Raw genomic sequence first — 20,698 nt, forward strand, 5'->3', positions numbered from 1 at the left:
AGACTAAGAAACTGACTAACGGATCAAAGTGAAAGGATGAGAGAGTGACAGAATGACAGAGTCATAGAGTGACAGAGTGACAGAGTGACAAAGTGACAAAGTGAAAGAATGACAGAGTGACAGTGTGACGGAGTGATCGAATGACAGATATGCAGACTGAGAGACATACAAAGCGGGGCGACTGAAAAACTGTATGAAAGTATTGCTGAAGTTCTTATTCTTAATTTACGAAATTCGTAGTTTTATTTTTGCAGAAGAAAAACATATCTTGCTTAATTTTTCGACAAGGGTATTAAGATTAACTGGAAAAAGGTAAATAGGGGAGCCTACCTTTGAAATCAAAGTATGTCTTCAAATCAAAAATGCTTTCCTCGAGATCTATAAATAGTTGAACAAACAATACACATATTACAACCGAAATAATATAATGTAAAATAAAGGGATATTTCATTAAGTGAGTACAAAACACCATCTAACCAAGAATTCAACCGAGTTATCTCCGCCAACAGCAATATCATAAAATTCGTGTAGTTGGGTTGTTCTTAAAATGATAATACTGTTGGAACCTCAACCACTTTGGATTTGGCTTTAGCTGGCTACCACTTATTTTTCTGTTTCGAAGGTAAAAGTCACGCATAATGTGCTTACCAGGTCCCTTAAAATGAAGTTGAACTAACAGAAATTTATTCTTTTGATTGAAACTTTAAGGCCATTGTTTAAAAGTTACACACCATAAATTCGTTCTTCATTTTCATCCTCGTCAGGTGAAGACTCCCCATCTTCTTTAACCCTTTTAGATCTCTTGTGTGGCGATGATTCCATTTTTAACTCTTTAAGGACACTGATCCATTTCTTACAAGTCTCCAGTGCTGCTGTTTTCACACGATTATCTTTGTGGGGACCAGAGACAAGTTCTGGAAGCTTTATCGAGGTATAATCTTCTTCCTTATGGCCAGAATTTTTATTGCTCTTTGGATACCAATACCAATGACTTGCGGCCTTTAATTCAGCTTGAAAGTTGTATTCATCAGGAGTGGTTGGGTAATGGTCTTTCATGTACACCATAATGGCTCTCACAAGTGTGCTGAAATCCATGAGGGACATTCCACCGTCACATGTTTCGAGTTTTATTTCTTTCCAATTCAGTGATTCCAGTTGTTCCTTCAATTGTCTTCTACTTTTACTCTATAGTTACAAATGGCAAAGGAAAGAGTTTGGAACAGAATGACAGGGTATTTTCAATTTTATCAACTGAGTTGATAGCGTAAATTGGCCACTTTGAGTTTCAAAGCTAACATCTCGAGTGTTAGCCCCTCGTCAGATCGAACGGCGTTCCACTGGAACAGAATGAATTTGATAAAAATTACGTAAATTGTGCAGTTGAGAGGAATAGAAGAGATTTTATGGATTCACACATAATTATGCACATGCCCTCATTTCATTGTGAGTGAGTATAGGGGGTAGTATAATGAGGAATCTTTCCTAATTTATGCTACAATGCTAGGCCTTTCAAGAAAAAGATAAAAGTCATGATCCCGCTTGATGTATACTTACAAAAAATAGAGGGGGTAGTAAATATTATTTTACTATAATTAATAAGATTCAGGCGAATAATCGTTTTAGCATGATTTTAGAGCTAAACAAAAATTTGACACTGAACTCCTCTGCAAATTGAGAAATTTAAGTTTAGCAGAGGAGAGTGCAAGTAACAATTTCACGCCACCCTCTTAGATAGCCGTTTTTAAAGGCACTCAATGGCGGCAATTTGTCGTCACAATTTTCCATGTCCTTTTCTGCAACATAATATAACATTACATGGCAGGTATTCTTTTTATACTTAATATTAAGGAGGTACTGAGGCCTCCATACAACTCACTTCAGCAACGCATATTCCATGGAACTTAAAATGCTTTTTCACCTTTAGTTCATCAAAGTCACTTGGCCAAATATCGGCTTTGAACAGACGAACAGTGGTTTTTCCTCTTTGATTGAGAGGAAAGTACAGATTAGGCTCGGTAATCATCCAGCCATCATGTGGTTGTTGGACAGTCCCATTCTTTTCTGGAATAAAATCTAATGTTATTTCTCATAAGAAGGGTCTCTTAGAGCGGGAGGAGAGATGGCTTTGACGCTTGATGGTTAATTTGTGCGACAAACTTAGGGTTGAGTTTTAAACCATATTTCTGTAACTCTAAATTTCATGAAGCGGAGAGTTGCAATGAAGAGGGGGTTTCCTGGAAATTTTTAGAAGCTTAGCAAGGGCCTAAAAGGAGAATATCAGTAGTTGATATTAAATTGTTTTCCATTATTAATGAAAATCTTTGTTTACGATGATTATTTTCTTTCAGGAAAGCATGGATGGCTTCAACATTTACCATGTACGTGCAGCTAATTGCGGTGATCATGTGCATGTGTACTCACAAAGTCATTAAGTCTCATAGTTCCTTGCTCATGCTTCTTCGGGTCAACGTTTTTGAGTGCTGTCAAAGTAGTCAAAACAATTATTGGTGTCTTAATATTCATTCGGTTCAAAATCATCTATCTGAATCCTGTGGTTTGCTTTTAGCTGTCGTTCTGCCGGCCAGTATCTATGAAGCAAACGCGTCAAAGCATTGATGACGCTTTCCATGAGTCTTCACGTTTTTGGCACTTTCCATGCACAGATATATATTTACGTGCGTATCATCACTGCCCTGACCATTATCATACCTCGAACGTCGTGGTCATTAGAAAACGAAAACGAAGGCCCATCCTTTGTTCCTGCCCTGAAAACAGTGATTTTCTCGTCCATTAGGATTGAGGAAGACCTTTCGAGTAAATAAAATTTAATATGTTAAGGGATACTTGATTTAGAAAACAATCGACTTCTAAGCATTGAAAAATTTGAAAATTTTAGAATCCCGAGTTGTGCGACGAAAGACAATTTGTACCTTTCTGGTAAACTGATTTCAGTGCAATTACACGTTTGTCGTAGCGTTTACGACAAATGATCGACAAGTTTATCACTGTTTTGATTATTTAGTCGATTTCCTCCAGTTTTTACCGAGACAAATTTTGTCGGCAGTGCGTTTGAAGATTTGTTCGCTTCGGCCAAAATTTTTCAAGTCGCGAAAAACCATCCGCACTTGTAAAATGTTGGTGATGACAGAAAATTTGTCTGAATAAACAACTTTTCCGATAGTGAGGAAAGGCCCTTGGAGGAAGAAGGGGCCCGTTTACGAGATACTTTCTCGAGAATGTTTTATTTCTTTCGTGTTTTGAGTATCTGACAGCAAGTCATTGCACTCTTTTTCCCGTTCTCCATTCAAATACCGAAAAAGGTTCAAGGTTAACGACCTTGATTGTTGCGGCCATCTTGTTCATTTTTGAATGAGTCCGCATTCGTTCAGCAGAGAAGTACGAAATTGACAAATAACTCGCATTTTAGAGGGAGAATCTGAGTTTTACGAGAAAGTCAACCTTACAACGAAAGCTTGGGTTGTGGGAAAAAAACATGGGTGTTGGTTAAAAAAAAACCTGAGTTTAGGAAAAAAATCTGGGCTTTTTGTGATTTAAAAAATCGGGTTTTGGGGAAAAAAACCTGGGTTTTGAAAAAAAAAAAAAGGAAAGATGGTTTTAAGAAAAAAAATAGCGACAAAAAGTTACAAATATCATAAATATATCTCAAAATAAACGGTTGGGTTCTGAAGTCCCTTACGGGCCACCGTATTGTACCACAATGTCTTCTTAGAAACAATTAAGAACGAGAGCGAGCCCTTTATCAGTAGTGAGGATCGAATTCCTTACTGTTAGGTTTTAAATGGTCTAAACGTTTCATCCGGCTTTTCAACGCTTTCTTCACCGTACCTGTTTTTGATAATTGCTTTCTATCGTTTATATCACTGAACTTCAACTGCGTTATTACTCGTTCTCCAATATTCCTCGGCGTACGGTTGACATGGCAGCTTTGGAAAATTTAGAGCTATTTGGTGAGCATTGCAATTAAAACAATGGAAAAAGAATTTACTGTACTTATCGAACTGCAAATACAAAGTGCCTCTCTCCATTGTTCTTTGGAAACGTTTAGTACATCTCGGTGATTTCACTGAAAAAAGATTCCTTCAATACTCTCTTCATTTCTCTGATATCCATGTGGCCTCATGCATGTTTACGAGATTTCATGATTACTTTAGTTTTATTAGATGAATTTTTTTTATTATTTATAATGTTCATTTGCCCTTAAAAAACTAAAGTATTGTTCAACTGAAGATTTTGTTCTGAATCGTATAGCTTTCAGAATTTTTCAAACAACACCGGAATGTAGCAAATTTAGTATTTCTTGTAATAAAGCTCTAATCTAGAAATATTTCTTTGTCCATTCAGGTCCAATTTGGGTATTTATATATTTCTGTTACACATTTAATCATAGCCTCAGAAATCCAACTTACCTTACCTTGAAGACAGGCAGTAGCAGTTTGTTTGGCATCTCCCACGGACGGTGGTCTTTCATTCTTACATTTCTAATTAAATTTTCATGAACACGTCAATGTGAGTACGTGGGATGAGTCTCGCTAATTGCTAATTCAGCAATGAATTATCTCGCAAACTAAAATGGGAGACAAAAAGGAAGTAAAAATTCATTCGATTATCATTGCGCAAGAGTTTAGTTTGCCCCTACCTTGCTTATCCTTGAAGAACTGTAAAATTTTGAACTGCAATATTTGTCTTGATCAATTATTTTTTCTGACGTTCAATAGGGGTTTAGACCTAACATGTCGTAACGGCCAATTGAACTCATTATCCGGATAATTTGCACCTGTTACAACAAGTTGTAAAGTATTTATAACACGCTGTGCATGCACGTCATTACCGAGATTGCGGATCGGTAATGACGGTAGGGATATATCTTCATCTACAAAGTCCCAATATGGCTAGAAAAGAAGGGACTCTTGTAAAACCTTGAGGATGAAAAGCAATTTCTGTTTAACATATCAAACTTTGCCTATTGTTATGGTTGGGATTTTTTAATACAATGGGCCTTTTGTTATCCATCCTTAGGGACTTTTCTCTTTAGTATCACGAGCTTTTACTCGGCTTGATTCGGATTCATTCGGCAATTATTATGACAATAAACCGCTCTAACAGTAGATATTTCAAATATAATTGGTTATGACGCTTTTTAATTCTTCGCTTGAGACAGACAGCTTTCTCGCAACTTGTTTGGCGCGCATTACAACAGGCCAGAAAAAATACTTTAAAATACTTGTACCTTCGCTTCAGTTTCGATTTCTTTTACGATAGTTGTGTGGCATATTCCATTCGTATTTTAAGATACAAACTGTCGTCCTTTCTCTACCTCGAAATTCTGCGTTTATTTGCGGGAAAAAGGAGAGAACTTTACACAGCCGACAGCCCGCTCTCCATGTTACAAATTTACCCTTCCGTCCCCCGGCAAGTTTGCCGTTGCTCTAGACAACTTCTCCCTAAGCCCATCCCGAGAAAGAAAGATTTTGTCACATTCAGGTCATTAACGAAGTTTTTGAATCTCGCGCTCGGAAATCGGATACGCGTCGGTTCTTTCAAACCTTTGTTCTTATAACAAAAGAGCCTCAAAGCTGTCAACAATGACAATGCCCATATTGTAATGATTACAGGAAAAAGATAAGGAGATTTAAATTTATCGGGAGGGGTCTTGAAGAGTCTTGAAGAACCGTAAAATTTAGAACTGCAATATTTGTCATGGTCAATTATTTTTTTCTGACATTCAATAAGGGTTTAGACATAACATATCATCATGACCAATTGAACTCGTTATCCGGATAATTTGGACCTGTTACAACAGGTAGTAAAGTATTCATAAATTCCTATGTGCAATTTTGTAAGAGATAATTGTCGTTTACATTTTGCACTTTCTTAATCCAATTTTCCTCATAAAAAGAGCGCTGCTTCAAAACATTTTGTTTACTCACTCACCTCTTGTGGCGAACTCATTAAAGGTATTTCTTTTCAATCCAACCCTATTTTGAAACAGAAGAACAACAGTATTAATAATATATCATGAATATTAAGTTTCTGGGGTAAATGTTTGCTAGTAACTAAAATTAACACGCTGTGCATGCACGTCATTACCGAGATCTGTAAGTTTATATATTCAAATAGAAGATATATCCTTACGAACAGATTTGTTCACTTCATCTACAAAGTCCCAATTGGCATGGCTAGAAATGAAAGGACTCTTGTAGACCTTGAGGAAGAAAAGAAGTTCCTGTTTAATTACGGGAAAAAGATAGAGAGGGGAAAGAAATTCATCAGGAGGGGAAAGAGACGACAAGCCATAGTTAGAGAACGTGTCAAACAGAAAATCAGGCCACTCGATCCATATCACTACGAAAGGCTCATGAGAGGGGAGATAGGAGAAGAGGACATTCGATGCGATTTTTGGTACTCTCCGGAGGGCGATATTTTGCCATATTTTGGTATTACTATTTCATATTTTGCCAATCTGATGGGAGTTTACTTCTGCTGACATTTTAAAGATCACCGTAGGTTTTTTCTGTAATAAATACCCCATGTATCGGAAAAATGATAAAACAAGTTAACTGCTTGCCAAAAAAAAAAAATGAGTTCCTCACATTTAAAAAAATTTCATACATTTAAGACTTGTTTCGATGTTAACGTTCTCTTAATTGTTTACCCAATGGCGATGTAAGTCATGTTCACAACCTCGTATGCGCGCGCTTAATTTGTCTTGTAATATTTATGTACTTTTGTTAGTTCTAAATAGCTGAAGTAGATGGATACACAGCTAAATCTTCTATAAAACCAATTTTTAAAGCAAAAAATTTCTATATTGAAATGTTTCTGGTTTCAACGTGTTGAATCGAAATGGCAGATTCAAAAGAGGACGATAAAACAATCCGTGATTCCCTATAACTAACCAATCAGAGCGGTCACAAAACAACCATATATGCAATAGAACATACTTTCCCTAATTTCTCAGAATGAAAATTGTTTATTTCAGCAACCGTTGTAGTCTAAGTTTCGCCATCGATAAGCCTCTATTTGTTTTCGTTGTCTGTTCATTTCTATTGGTGACTTTATTGTATTCGATAGCTCAATTCAATAAGATTAAGCACTTTCATCAGGAGTATTTCCTGAAAATAATTTTCGTCAAGAGAACGAAATAGTCCTTTAGTTTGCAAAATTAGTGAAGTAATTCGTTCTGATCTATTGCCGGCTATTTTTTCTCTCGATAGGTTTAAGTACTTTTACCGACTTTAGGAGGATGCCAGAAAATCTAAAAGGGAATCCTGAAGAGTTGTGGCTGCTGGACGAGCACAGTCCTTTTATAGACGAAGTAGAAATAATTGTGCCTGACGATCGTCCTTTCAAAGGATACATTAAGCCAAAGGGAGACCTCGATACCCCTTTTACAAAGGACAATATTATTGAGGTAAATGCCATATTTTTGAGAACTTATTCTAAAAAATCCGCTCCAAGGGGAACTATGTACAGGTATGTATAAAACTGTACAGTTCAGAGCAGATTTTTTTTTGAGAATTTAAGGTGGCTCATCGCGTACAGATTTTTTCGGAACTTGGCAGGAAATGAATACTGTCATGTTGATTGCAACCCATTTTTTTTCAAGGGGTTACCGAATTCGTTTTTTGGGTAATATAGATCCAAAACTAAAGTTGAGGGTTTAGTGGGGCTGTTTTGTTGCCATGGTAATCTAATATGTCAAAAACATTATGAAAATATCTTGAGAAATAAGCAGACTTTTTTCATCGTCTATTTAGTATTAAGTACGCCAGAAAGCTCCGTAAACTCAGATAAGTTTATGACGTTTAAGCTTCTCTCCTATTCTGATTTGCGCCAGCTAAGATACGATAACACGCAAATACTTGTGGTCCCGTCCATTGTAAAGCATAACAACTCATCTGGTGTTACTAAACTACAGATCAGTCGATCGCGGAACCTCCGGAACCAGCAGAACCATTAATTTTCATTAAAAGAAGGAAATATATAAATAAAACTAATATTTTTTATACCCGAAAATGAAATTTTGAACAGTGTTAAGGTGATTTTTTTTGCTATTATTTTTCCTTACATATTTTCCTTTTTTGCCAAAAAAAAAATTGATGGTTCCGCTTATCCTCAGTTTAGTAACACCCCGACTCATCTTCAACCCGATACTTCTCCAATTTTATTTCTTCCAGATGCTGAGCTGCCTTCCCTGGAAGAAATACACTCAATAACTAGGGGCTAGCCCCAAACCAAGAGAGGCCGCACAAGTGAAGTCGAGTTAGATCTTCGACTTTGTGTAGTTATCAAGATAGATATAAGAAATTTTCTTCTTTCTGTTGGAAGAAGTATCACTTAGATGTACAACATTATAAAGGATATCGTTTCTATTTCCCGTTACCTTAATTTCAGCCGGATGGTTTCAAATTATAAGTTTCTTTTGAATGTTCATCTACGTAAATTAAAAGAAGGACCATAGCTAGTTTTACGACTGGTAGTAATGTCGACCGCACTTTATTTTGACCTGAGGCTGAGGGAGCTTTCGTTTGTTCTAGATTTCACAATTGCAAGAAAAAGTGAAGATACCTTTGTCTCTGCCTTTATGATCAATTTGAAATTGGTTAGATATTTCTTTAATCTTTCTGTGAATGCTTTGGATATACTCAATGAAAGCTCGTTGTCGCGCTCATTTAATACTGCTGAAATTTCCTCAATGGAGAAAATTCGTCATAGTAACCACTAAACGTCCTTATCCACCTGTCCACTGTCACGTTGGGTTGTTCGATTGTTCACAATTAATTAAACAGGATGATTATCTGATTGGCCGCCTTAATTCAAAAGTTTGTTTGAATTGTAATCCTCCCCTCTATTTGTACCTAGAGATGTAATAAATATCTCGCCAAGCTCATTTTCTCGGTCTGTACTCTAAGATACGGAACCTCGTTTTTTCCGCTTCCCCCTTTGGCCATAAAATCAAACGAAAAACTCGGCCTCGAATTTGGTTAATGAAAGGTATTTATACCTCGAAAAAAGTATGACCATTTTTGGTTAAAAGAATCATTTTGATTAAGTCTATAGAACATTCTCTGAAAACATAATTTCAAAACAAACTCAGTGGTAGATCAAACAAATTTCCCTTGCACCCGCTCCTAAACGTTGATGAGACAACTCTGATGTAGAGATCTCCTCGATGTATATTTACATAATTAATTTTCGCATTTATTCGCAGACGCTTTGTTAAACACGCCAAGTATATCCAAAGCTTGAGAGCAAAGTGTGAATAAACCAAATCGAAGACTGATTGTCCTCGACAAAGCGAACAAGTAGAGAAAAAAAACGTAAAACGGATAGAAAACGCGTGCGTTGCTTTCCCCTACGATTGAATGCCTTGATGCGTTCTGTTTTTAGTGTCCAATGTGGGTAAGAATTCCAGCAGTTTCCGTATAATGTGAACCACGTGTTTCAAAGAAAGCCATACTATATTAGCTGAGCCTCTCATTTTTTTATTGCACTGTTGGTTCGCCTCGTAATCAAGGTGATCCTCATACAAAATTTTTGTTTGTATTTTTTAATTTAATTTCTTGTAAAGTTGGCGTCAGTAAAATTAAAACTTACTGACCAAACATGGAATACTTAAATAATGAATGACTGGAGAAAAATCGCTTTATTGAGAATGATTGAGAGCAACCTAATGAGACAGAATTGCCATTGATCTTTTAGCACGTCCGCAGGTCAACTTGTAAATCCCTCGTAATGTATAATTGAGCCGAGCCTTTCGACTGAAAGGTAGTCAGATAGATTTCCAAAAGAAGTTGGATGTACGTGCAATGGTGATTAATTATAAGGTACAAATTCATGACATAGACAACGTTTCATTATCAGTAAACAACTCTGGAAATTCTGTCAACTTCCAATCCGTTTTCCGAAAGTATTTTACAACCAGATATCCCACCCGGTTTTTAGCACAAAGGTCGTTGATTTCAAGCTCCCTCACTAATTTTTTACAGCTTAACCTGGCGACATATAAAAAAATAATAGGAGATGAACTTTATTCGTTTGTCTCACGATGGAAATTAATCGAGGTAAAGTCCCTTTTTTCGATTAAAACATTTGTTATTTTAACTGTTGCGTAAAAATTGTTTTGATTAAAGAAGAGAACTATATCCGTTACGTTATTTCTAACTAAATGAGTAACTTTTCTTTAAACTTTGCCGCAATGTTCAGGGATTCTCTCATTAAAATAAAGCAATTTCTCCTTATTTTTCAAATTCTAAGGAAAACTCAACAATATAGAGCTCTAGAACTTTTAGTTTGGATCATTGCCCCACATACGAAGCAAAATTTATAGACGCTGATTGGCTGAATCAGGGGGCATTTTTTTCCTTAAAAACGAGGACACTTTTGATAACAAATGATTACTTGATCCTGAGTGACTGAGGGCGCGTCGTCGAGTTAGCTGCGATTTCCCTCTGGTCCATAAGGTTTCACATACGTATCAAATTCATTTGTTTAATTTCGGAATCAGTTGGCCCAGTCTTATAATTCCTAACCCAAACAGTGTAATGAGTCCTTTATAAGGTTTCGTAGTTGATTTGTGCTTTTTTCATTTTGTGCTCATCAAATTAAACTTTTCTACTGAAATGATCACGTTGAGATACATTTTCCGATTCTCTTGCTATTCTGTTTTACGCTAGCCTAGATAAGATGAAACATCCACGCATCGATCTGTTCCCGTCTAATGCAAAGCGTGTTTCATCTCCAACCCAATAACTTTTCCCGTATTTCTTTCAGATGCTCGGGTGCCTTCCTTGGAGGAAATGTCCTAAATAACTTGTGGAAAACCTACCAAACAGAAACCGTATTCTTTGAAAGACCTTCACAAGAGTGGTGGCTTTGGATCTACTATTTCACGTTTCAATCAAGAGAGAAATGAACAATTTCGTTACCCTTCTTTAACGTAGTATAATTAAGTGTTCAACGTGATAAAAGATATCGAATTTTTTTCGTCGTAAGGCTGTTCCAGCTCACCTTTGTCTCAGAATTCATATCTGGATGGAAACGTAGGTATATCGAGTGGTCAAAGAACAAAGGCCTTCCCACCCTTTGCTTTTCAAAATACAAGCTATCAAGATACGATTACTATTACACTGTAATGGACAAACATCAGTTTTTCGGTGACGCGTTTTAATTGGTGTAGATATAGTCTGCTGACCTTATTTCACTCAAAGAAAACCTTCCATTGCATTTAAGTAGAGAAGTAGAGTCCAGTTACAAATTGTGTAATAACGAAATGTGAAGTATAGAAAACATTAAAAGGAGTCAAAACTCACGAGAGGGTTATGACACTCTTAAGCCACTCTAAGTCATAATTTGTTTGTTTGATATCATTAAGTGAATTGGTGACTGGTATTTATGATTTAATCCTGAGTTATGTAGCAGCACAGAAAACTGTGCGGAACACTTGAAATGAAGTTTCCTCAATCGAGAATATTGTTCATCTCAATCACCCAGTGTTCCTATGCACTGTCCAGTTGGTTTGCTCGAGTGTTTATAAAACGCTGTAAAGGATATTATGCCGTGTAAAAGGTATGACTATCTTTTGGCAGACGCTATCTCAACGATGCAAAGAGCTGAATTGGTCAATTTCATGATAGATGAGCTCCGTGTTAATTTAACGTTACCATGGCCGTTTGAAAAAAGTAAGATAAATTAAGAGATGACTTGTCATTTGACACACAGTTCAGGCTAATGGACGCCAACAGCTACCGTAATGATTTCTTCACTGAATGTTTTGATGTCTGCTCTCGCCATTTTAGACGATAGGCAAGGCCCCTATTGCTAGTATTACTGCTCTTGTGATTTTGGAGGTATTCTGGTTTAATGTAATTGGTTTCATTCTTAGGCCCCTGAGGAGCTAGAATCAGCCAATAGCCTGCTTAAAACAAAGATCGCATACCTTACAACATAGCGAGATCAACTCGATATGATGCTTGACGTGTGCTTTGTTATTTAAATCTGCGAAATGATGTCACTAGCTCGTATGAGTCAACATAAAAACAGAAATCGCATGTGTCATTTGGTAGACGAATTAAAAAATATACCGCAAAATAAAAACACCAAACAAACAAACGAAAACCTCAAAGACTGAAAAGAAAACCAAAAAAAAAAAAAAAAATAATAAAACGAATCAAATAAACAAACCCAAAGGCTGCCCGGTAATTTTTTGTTGACCGATGATACAAGGACGGACCAAGAAGATCTTAGGATGTAAGAGTGGCTTAGGTGTCCTCTAATTGCTGAGACTTGACATCAGTAAGTTTGCTAATGGAGAAAATCTGTCAAGAAAACTCTGTGGAACGCGAAGCGATGGAAGATTATGAAGTAAAGTTCATTGAATCAGTTCAGGGAATTCACGCCCTTGGTGGACTGAGCAAAATGTAGAGATAGGTGAGTAAATAAGCATGGAACAAAATAAGCAGACTCTTTTATGTTGTGGTGGTAAAAGTTTACAAATCATGTCAGCGATTTAAGGACAGACAAAGATCTTAGAATCTAAGAGTCCTGTTATTGCTGAGACTTATCATGAGGAAGGTTGCTAATGAAGGAAATTTCTAAGGAAAACTCTGTGGAACGCGTAACGATGGAAGATTGCAAAGTAAAATTAAATGGATCAGGTAAGAGAATTTACGCCCTTGGTGGGCGGAGGAAGATGTCGAAATGATTAATGTATAAGATTCGGAGAGTTTACTAATCACGTCAGCGAAAAAACTCAATTTTAAGGAAGCAAGATTATATGTATATGATAGCAGAGTTGTAGTTTATTAAAGGATTTGACCCCATGATCATTTGGTGAACAATATGTGAAACTTATTTTATAAGTGTATATATATTAAATGTTTTGCGCATCATGGACTACTTTGACCCCTTTTTGACTTAAAAGCGATGATTCACAGTGACAAGATACAATATCGTTCGTTTGGTCTCTTATTTGAGAACGTCGGAGTTCACCTCATTTATAGGAATGCTAAAAAGTACATACCACTATTCTGTTGTCAGGAGATTCTTCCAAAATATGGTTCTCGGAATCGATTTGAACAATTAGAAATTGCTTAGATATGTACTTAAGTAGAATTTATATACATTTTCGATGCCTATGGAAGATTTCCAAATGAAATAAAAGAAAAATAGAATTTTAAAGAAGATCGAAGTAAAGTAAAAAAATAAAAATCAAAATGAAAAATTAAAATAAGAAAATATAGCTATAAATTTGTTAATCATAAAAATTACGATTTCCTCGATTGTGATTGGTTTAAAAAACTCCTATCATCCACTAATTCACTTGCCAAGTTCTTATTGGAAAGTTTGTTATCGAACAGTTCAATAAGCCAATCATATTCAAGGTTGTAGTTTAAATCAATTAATCACAACCATTAAACAATCTACGCCTCCTTTGTCAGTCTTTTAGCGAAAATTCTCCCTTTCTTTCATAACCTGGCTATTCTTATTTTCTCGGAAATTGTAATTCTTAAGATAAATTGGTAATAAGACTTCGTTTCATCCAATTCGATTGACAACTCGTATGATTACATACCAAATTGGACTCCAGTCAGTCCATAGCCTTTACTTATAGAAAGAAGTCATTTGAATATGATAACAGAAACTTGCAAAAAAAACAACAACAACAACAAATTCACAACATTTTGCAAAAACTGATATTAAAGCCATTACACATGTACTTAAGAGATGTATCAAACTATGTGCCTAATTGAACTTGATGAAATGGAGTCTGGTTAACGACGTTAATCACTTGGTTTGGGAAATAACTTGACCTCTAACCTTCACACGTACAATTTCCGCCGTGTAATTTCTTTGCTTTCCGACGACTTTTTCGGACAAGCCATCTTACTCTTTACTGACGAATGCTTCCCAGTGACTTTAGTTCTACTTTTGCTTAGTTCATCGTCTGAAATGTACAACGTAAACTGCAAGCACAACCAGTTTGACATGAGGAAGAACGAAAAACAAAGACGAAGAGGTGCGAGATTCATTGGTAGATGGACAGACAGACAGTCAAATTTACAAAATAGCGGAGACACCTAAAGAATGTCAAACATACTTGCAGACTGACGAAATGACAGGCTGATAGACAAACATTATGGAAGATTGAGAGACTGAGGCGGCGAGAGAATAGAAGACTGACTAATTGATTAGACTGACAGGCCAATAACCTTGCAGATTGGCAAATGGCACAGTTAGAGAGTGAGCGAGTAAGAGAGTGGGAGAGTGGGGGAGAGAGGGAGAGGGAGAAGGGGGAAGAGAGAGTGAGAGAGTAAGAGGGTGAAGGAGTTACAGAGTGACAGGGTGAGAGAGTAAGAGAGTGACAGAGTGACAAGTGCCAGAGTGACAGAATGACAGTGTGACAGAATGATAGTGTGACAAAGTGACGGAGTGACAGACTAAAAGAGGGACAGAGTGACAGAGTTACAGAGTGACGGGGTGACAGAATAAGAGAGTGACACAGTGACAAAGTGAAAGAATGACAGAGTGACAGAATGACAGAGTGACAGAATGACAGAGTAACAGTGTGACGGGGTGATCGAATGGCAGATATGCAGACTGAGAGACATACAAAGTGGGGCGACTGAAAAACTGTCTGTCGGTATTGCTGAAGTTCTTATTCTTAGTTGACAAAATCTGTAGTTTTATTTTCGTCGAAGAAAACCATTTCTTTCGACAAGGGTATTTAGATTAACTTGAAAAATGTAAATAGGAGGACCTACCTTTGAAATCAAAGTATGTCTTCAAATCGAAAATGCTTTCCTCGAGATCTATAAATAGTTGAAGAATTAGTAAGGCTGAAATGAGATCATGCAAAATAAAGGAATATTTCATTAAGTAAGTACAGAACACCATCTAACCAAGAATTCGACCGAGTGATGTCCGCCAACAGTAATATCATAAAATTCGTGTGGCTGCATTGTTCGTAAAATGATAATACTGTTAGAAATCAGCACTTTAAGCACTATCGATTTGGCTTCAGCTGGCTACCACTTATTTTTCTGTTTCGGAGGTAGAAGTCACGGATAATATGCTTACCAGGACCCCTGGAATGCAACTGAACTAACAGAAATCCAATCTTTTTAATTAAACTTAACGCAAGTGTATAAAAGGTACATACCATAAATGCGTTCCTCATTTTCATCCTCGTCAGGTGAAGAATCCTCATCTTCTTTAACCCTTTTAGATCTCTTGTTTGGCGATGATTCCTTTTTTAACCCTTCAAGGACACTGATCCATTTCCTGCAAGTCTCCAGTGCTGCTATTTTCACACGATTGTCTTTGTGGGGACCAGAGACAAGTTCTGGAGGCTTTATCAAGGTACAAGCTTCTTCCTCGTGGCCAGGATTTTCATTGCTCTTTGGGTACCAAAACCAATGACTCGCGGCCTTTAATTCAGCTTGAAAGTTGTATTCATCAGGTGTGGTTGGGTAATGGTCTTTCATGTACACCATAACGGCTCTTACGAGTGTGCTAAAATCCATGAGGGACATTCCACCGCTACATGTTTCGGGTTTTATTTCTTTCCAATCCAGTGATTCCAGTTGTTCCTTCAATTGTTTTGTACTTTCACTCTACAGTTTTAGATGGAAATAAAAGAGTCTGGAACATAACCGTAATTTAGTTTTTTCAACAAAGTTGATTTCGAAAATTGGCCACTGTAAAGAGTTACAAAGCTGACGTTTCGAGCGTTAACCCTTTGTCAGAGTGAACAGCTTTTCATTGGAACAGAATGGATCTAGTAAAAAGTACGATAATTACCCAGTTGAGACGAATAGAAGAGATTTTATGGATTCACATTGAATTATGCCCTCTCTGCACTTTGAGGATTAGAGGATAGGGGTCAGTATAATGAGGAATCATTCCTAATCTATGCTACAATTTATGTTACCACTTTCAAGAAAAAGATAAATGTCATCAGATCCCTTTTAACGTACTTACAAAAAATAGATTATTCGTACCCAAGGGGGTAGTAAACATTATCTAACGATAATTACTAAACCGCAGGTGATTGACCATTTTAGCATCATTTGAGAGCTGAACAAAAATTTGAAATTGAGCTCGCTGCAAATCGAGAATTCTTTGTTTAGCAGAGGAGAGTGCAGGTAAGAATTTCTCGTACGCCGCCCTCTTAGATAATCGTTTTTTTAGGCACTCGGCTGTGGCAAGTGTACTTAAATGAGTTGTTAGAGTACCTTTAGCGGCAATTTGTCGTCAAAATTTTCCATGTCCCTTTTTGCAACATAATATAAAATTACAAGGCAGGTAAATTCTTTTTATACTTTATATCAAGGAGGTACTGAGGCCTCTATACAACTCACTTCAGCAAGGCATATTCCACTGTACTTGGAGTGGTTTTTCACCTTTAGTTCATCAAAGTCACTTGGCCAAACATCGGCTTTGAAAAGACGAACAGTGGTTTTTTCTCCTTGCTTGAGAGGATAGTACAGATCAGACTTGGTAACCATCCACACACCAAGTGTTTGTTGCCTAACCCCACTCTTTACTGTAATAAAATCCAACGTTATTTCTCATAAGAAGGGTCTCTTTTAGCGGGAGGAGAGATGGCTTTGACAGTTAATTTGTGTGATTTTATATCAATTCTTTTTTGTATTTGATACCATAATTCTCTAATCTTTAATTTCTTGAAGTGGAGAGTTCTAATAAAAGGGGTTTTCTGGAAATTTCTAGAAGCTTAGCAATGGTCTAGCAAGAGAATATCAACAGCTGTTGTTCTCTTGTTTTTGGTTATTATGAAAATCTTTGTTTACGATAATTGTTTTCTTGTAGGAAAGCATTGGTGGCTGCAATCATTTACTATGTACGTGCAACTTATTGTGGTGATCGCGTACATGTGTACTCGTAAAGTCACTGGGTCTCGTCGTTCCTTGCTCACGCTTTTTCATGTCAACCTTTTTGCAATTTAGTGTATACATTCCCGTCAAAGCAGTTGGAGTTGCTTCAAAACAATTATTGGTGTCTTAATATTCATTCGGTTCAAAATCATCTATCTGAATCCCTGTGGTTTGCTTTTAGCTATCGTTCTGCTTGTATCTATGAAGAAAACACGTCAAAGTATTGATGACCCTTTTTTTTTAATTCTTCACGTTTTTGGCACTTGCCAGGCACAGATATATCTTTACGTTCGTATCATCACTGCCCTGATCATTATCATACCTCGTACGCTGTGGTCACCAGAAAACGAAAAGGAAGGCCCATCCTTTGTTCCTGCCCTGAAAACAGTGAGCTTCTCGTTCATTCCGATTGAGGAAGACCTTTCGAGCCAATAAGTACGCAAGCAGATACTTGATTTGGAAAACAATTGACCTCTAAGCCTTGAGGATACGGTACACTTTCAAAGACTAAGATTTTGGAAATTTTTTAACTATAATTTTAATTATGATTGCCAAGAAAACTCTCAAAGCTCGTCGAAGTTTGTATAACCAATTTTAACATGTTGATATAAAGGACTTCTGGTCCTTGTAACATCTCCTGAAACATCTACTGATGTCCAGTTGTACGCGGAGATCTTTGCTGTCTGTCTGCGTTTAAAACTAGAATGTGAATGGGGAAAGGCAAAAAGGAGAAGAGTCCTTGGTTGAAGGTAAAAAAAGAAGCCTGGCTTTTAGCACAAGAATTAAAAGAACTTTGAAGCGGAGTGGCGAGAGAATCTCACCGGAACGGATATCCGTTCCTAGACACGACTCGTGTCTAGGCAATCTTCGCTTCTTGCACTCGATCAGAAACCATTAACCGCGGCGTGCTGAGGCCGCTTTAAAGTGGAAAAAAAAAATGGTTGAAATCAAAATTGCCGTTCAGCAAAATGGCACCAAAGGTCTGTCACGGGTAACTGTTAGATAGTTACTCGCAAAATATGTTCTTGCTGAGAGAAATTTGGTCCTAGGACTCAAAAGATACCAACCTAAAAAATAATTGTGGGGAAACCTAGCAGATAAATTGCAAAGCAACCAATAAGAATACAGAAAAAGTCCACTCAAAACTTTGAACACCAACCCTTCAGGATCAAAATTGTACAGAAGTTTTATTTGTGCGGTCAGATTTGATATGCAATTCATTCGCCCAAAGAAAAATCGTTGATTTCTAATTGTCGCGCCCCACACGGTTTACGATTAGATAAGCTGAAACAAAATAATTATATTTGCAGAATACATCCGCAAAGGTCAACTGTATTTTGTTTTACAGCTAACAATACTTAGATTTCAAAACGTAAAACGAGTCATGGCTGGGAAATGAACACTGAAATTTTTGATTCTAAGTGAGGTCTCGCCACTTTCGGACCATTCTTCGGACCCGTAAATTTTTTTGTTATTTCTGAGGTTGATTTTTCCGTATAGACCGTTAAGTATTGTTCAACTGAAGATTTTTTTCTAAATCGTAAAGCTTTCTGGATTTTTTTTACCTGAACACCACGCATATTCAACAAGGTGAATCAATATAACAAATACAAAAAGTGCCATACAGCAGTGTAGCAATTTAGCAAATACAAATACTGCCATATAGCAATGTGGCAAATACAAATACTGCCATATAGCAATGTAGCAAAAACAAATACTGCCATATAGCAATGTAGCAAATACAAATACTCAGTGCCATGTTAGAAATTTAGCTCTTCCTATGATTAATCTCTAGTCTTGAAATATTTCGCTGTCAATTCAGGTCCAGTTTGGGTAATTATACATTTCTGCTACGCATTTTATCATAACCTCGCAAATCCAACTTATCAGTCTTAAAGCGAAGACAGGCACTCGCGTTTTTTTTGATGGATCACAGCTGTCAGGGAAAATAATATTGCTACGTGGGAACAATACAAACAGGCGCGGAATGAAGCAAATAGTAATGTGAGGCGTGAGTAGTCCAGTGGTCAGTGTGCTGGACTCTGGGTCCGACGGCCCGGGTTCAAGTCCTGGCTGGGGCATGACGTTGTGTCCTTAAGCAAGACGCTTTACTCACATTGCTTCGTCTTCTCGGATAGGACGTAAAACCGTAGGCCCCGTCTCCTGCAGGGTTGGGGTAGGAGACGTTAATTTCCCACGCACGAGATTACTGTGTGGTGGATGTCCTCCCCTGGGGTGGGATGGGTGGAAGAGACACTAATTGTAAAGCGTCTTTGATCATATAAAATGTTAATTGTTATAAATGAATTGTAAAGCGCTATTGAATATAGCAATAGAAATAGCGCTATATAAATACTGTATTATTATTATTATTATTATTAATGCCATCAAATCAGCCAACTTAGAAAATTAAACAAAAACTTGCCAGTCTGGCTTCCGATCACTCCGATCAATTGTTTGTTTTTATCCGTTGTTGTCAGTTGTTGGTAGATATATTTTTTAATAGTTTAGATAAAACTGGAGGTTCAGATTGCTGAGCTGTCAATCTCTAACCTTAAAAGTATAAGGAGGGCTATTTTCAGGAAATTTCTGTATGAGATAAATTTTTACAAGATAAAGTAATTTTCCTTCGTAATCAAACACCTTTTTGCAACATAATGGCAATATGCCAATATTTAGCCGCAAATTGTAGTTTACGTAAAAAGATCTGTCTCCATTTCAAATTCACGACCACAATAAGGAAAAGGTGACCGAAATTCCACCTGTAAGATAAGACCGCCAAAGGAATAAGAAGTGAACAACTGGCTTATCATAATTTTTACTGAATAGTTTATGGTAATATATTATTTTCATTCATTTTCAACGTTCAAATAAGTAAGAAACCACCTATAAGAATGGAATTAGTTCATTTCAGGAGTGTACAGGGGACTATATCCAATCTCACGGCATTTCTCTCGTCAAGCTGACTCAGTAGCTCGCACACTGTACTGACGGTTGGAGCTTTTAAAGAAAAAGCTGTATTAGTGGGTTGCAGATAGCTTCCAGAGTCGATTTGCCTAGATTTGAAAACCTCCAAGATATCCGTTGCAAAATTTAAAGTTTCCTTATCAGTTTTGATTTGGTCGACATTACGATTTCTGCAACATTTGCGCGAGCTTAGTTCGTTGATTAGCTTATAGGTTTTATGTGAATTTATATTTATTTAATTTATATATTCCCCAATACGATTTTATAGGTTGGTATCTTTGGAGTCTTAAGCACAAACTTCTCCCCGCATGAATATATTTTGCCAAGCAAGCCATTTAGCCTAAATGTAGCGAAAACTGAGTTTATGGTAATTGGCTCTCGCCAGAAAATTCTTGCCGAGAGCTATGATGATATAAGCAAAAAATTACAAGACCAAGTTATCAGCAGAGTTGATCACGTTCAATCATTAGGTAAGGACGATCGGCTGACCTGGTCTAACAATGGTTGACTAAATTTGTTGAAAGGTATCTCCCGCGATAGGTGTCTTTAGACGTATCAGGCCTCTTATTTCAAAATCTACTACCATACTAGTATAAACGAAACCTCACTTTAACTACTGCAGCCTTGTTTGGGACGGCTTAAGTAATAATTTGAGCGACAAATTACCAAAATCACAGAACCGAGCAGCTAGAGCAATTTTAAAGGCCGATTATGATACTAGCTCAAACCTGCTTCTCGATCCCTGATGATGCCGTAGATCGGCGGAAGCTCGGAAAACTTAATTATCGTAGCATACCTGGCCTCACATGATTTAT

The 20,698-nt window shown here is 37.0% G+C and overlaps 4 protein-coding genes across 9 annotated transcripts in view; 2 read left to right on the forward strand and 2 right to left on the reverse strand.

Moving 5' to 3' along the window:
• LOC131770118 (uncharacterized) overlaps positions 1-4,456 on the reverse strand; it is a 5,984-nt gene extending 1,528 nt beyond the window's left edge. Inside the window, exons 1-6 of one of the 2 annotated variants that reach the window (XM_066169340.1) lie at positions 4,428-4,456; positions 2,710-2,807; positions 2,422-2,480; positions 1,877-2,061; positions 732-1,185; positions 331-378 (exon numbers count right to left, since the gene is read on the reverse strand). In XM_066169340.1, coding sequence (XP_066025437.1) covers positions 331-378; positions 732-1,185; positions 1,877-2,023 — 649 coding nt within the window. In that variant the 5' untranslated portion in view covers positions 2,024-2,061; positions 2,422-2,480; positions 2,710-2,807; positions 4,428-4,456. Of the gene's footprint in view, positions 1-330; positions 379-731; positions 1,186-1,876; positions 2,062-2,421; positions 2,481-2,709; positions 3,193-4,427 lie in introns of those variants that run through there. The other variant, XM_066169339.1, reaches the window with a different exon arrangement.
• LOC136282108 (uncharacterized) overlaps positions 1-8,901 on the forward strand; it is a 19,428-nt gene extending 10,527 nt beyond the window's left edge. Inside the window, exons 1-3 of one of the 3 annotated variants that reach the window (XM_066169343.1) lie at positions 6,070-6,455; positions 7,236-7,432; positions 8,199-8,901. In XM_066169343.1, the coding sequence (XP_066025440.1) occupies positions 6,095-6,455; positions 7,236-7,432; positions 8,199-8,237 (597 nt within the window). In that variant the 5' untranslated portion in view covers positions 6,070-6,094 and the 3' untranslated portion in view covers positions 8,238-8,901. Of the gene's footprint in view, positions 1-6,069; positions 6,456-7,235; positions 7,433-8,198 lie in introns of those variants that run through there. The other 2 variants (XM_066169346.1, XM_066169348.1) reach the window with 2 other exon arrangements.
• LOC131770124 (uncharacterized) overlaps positions 1-11,469 on the forward strand; it is a 44,577-nt gene extending 33,108 nt beyond the window's left edge. Inside the window, exon 3 of the mRNA XM_066169349.1 lies at positions 10,795-11,469. Coding sequence (XP_066025446.1) covers positions 10,795-10,833 — 39 coding nt within the window. The 3' untranslated portion in view covers positions 10,834-11,469. The remainder of the gene's footprint in view (positions 1-10,794) is intronic.
• LOC131770102 (uncharacterized) lies at positions 5,964-17,616 on the reverse strand. Of its 3 annotated transcripts, none has more exons than XR_010718095.1 (7): positions 17,239-17,614; positions 16,383-16,567; positions 15,182-15,635; positions 14,784-14,831; positions 13,840-13,985; positions 6,154-6,223; positions 5,964-5,996 (listed from the first exon to the last, which is right to left on the reverse strand). XR_010718095.1 is itself a non-coding variant. In XM_066169342.1 (7 exons), the coding sequence occupies exons 1-6, from the start codon at positions 17,318-17,320 to the stop codon at positions 6,198-6,200; spliced, it is 864 nt and encodes a 287-aa protein (XP_066025439.1). In that variant the 5' UTR covers positions 17,321-17,616; the 3' UTR covers positions 5,969-5,996; positions 6,154-6,197. The 3 variants fall into 3 exon arrangements, 2 of the variants coding, with proteins under 2 accessions (XP_066025439.1, XP_066025438.1); XM_066169342.1 differs by having other exon boundaries at positions 5,969-5,996; positions 13,840-13,908; positions 17,239-17,616; XM_066169341.1 differs by lacking the exons at positions 5,964-5,996; positions 6,154-6,223 and having other exon boundaries at positions 12,568-13,985.
• Positions 17,617-20,698: the final 3,082 nt, after the last annotated feature.

This window comes from Pocillopora verrucosa, chromosome 7 (genome assembly GCF_036669915.1).
Source record: "Pocillopora verrucosa isolate sample1 chromosome 7, ASM3666991v2, whole genome shotgun sequence".
NCBI classification, from domain to species: Eukaryota; Metazoa; Cnidaria; class Anthozoa; order Scleractinia; family Pocilloporidae; genus Pocillopora; species Pocillopora verrucosa.

Excerpts from the sequence above, each read along its gene's own strand:
- LOC131770102 (XM_066169342.1), bottom strand. The coding sequence starts at position 17,320 with ATGAACGAGAAGCTCACTGTTTTCAGGGCAGGAACAAAGGATGGGCCT. Across the intron at positions 15,636-16,382 it reads GTGGAATATGCCTTGCTGAA|AGTGAAAGTACAAAACAATT; the intron begins GTGAGTTGTATA and ends CTAAAACTGTAG. Across the intron at positions 6,224-13,839 it reads CGGAAATTGTACGTGTGAAG|GTCTACAAGAGTCCTTTCAT; the intron begins GTTAGAGGTCAA and ends TTCTTCCTCAAG.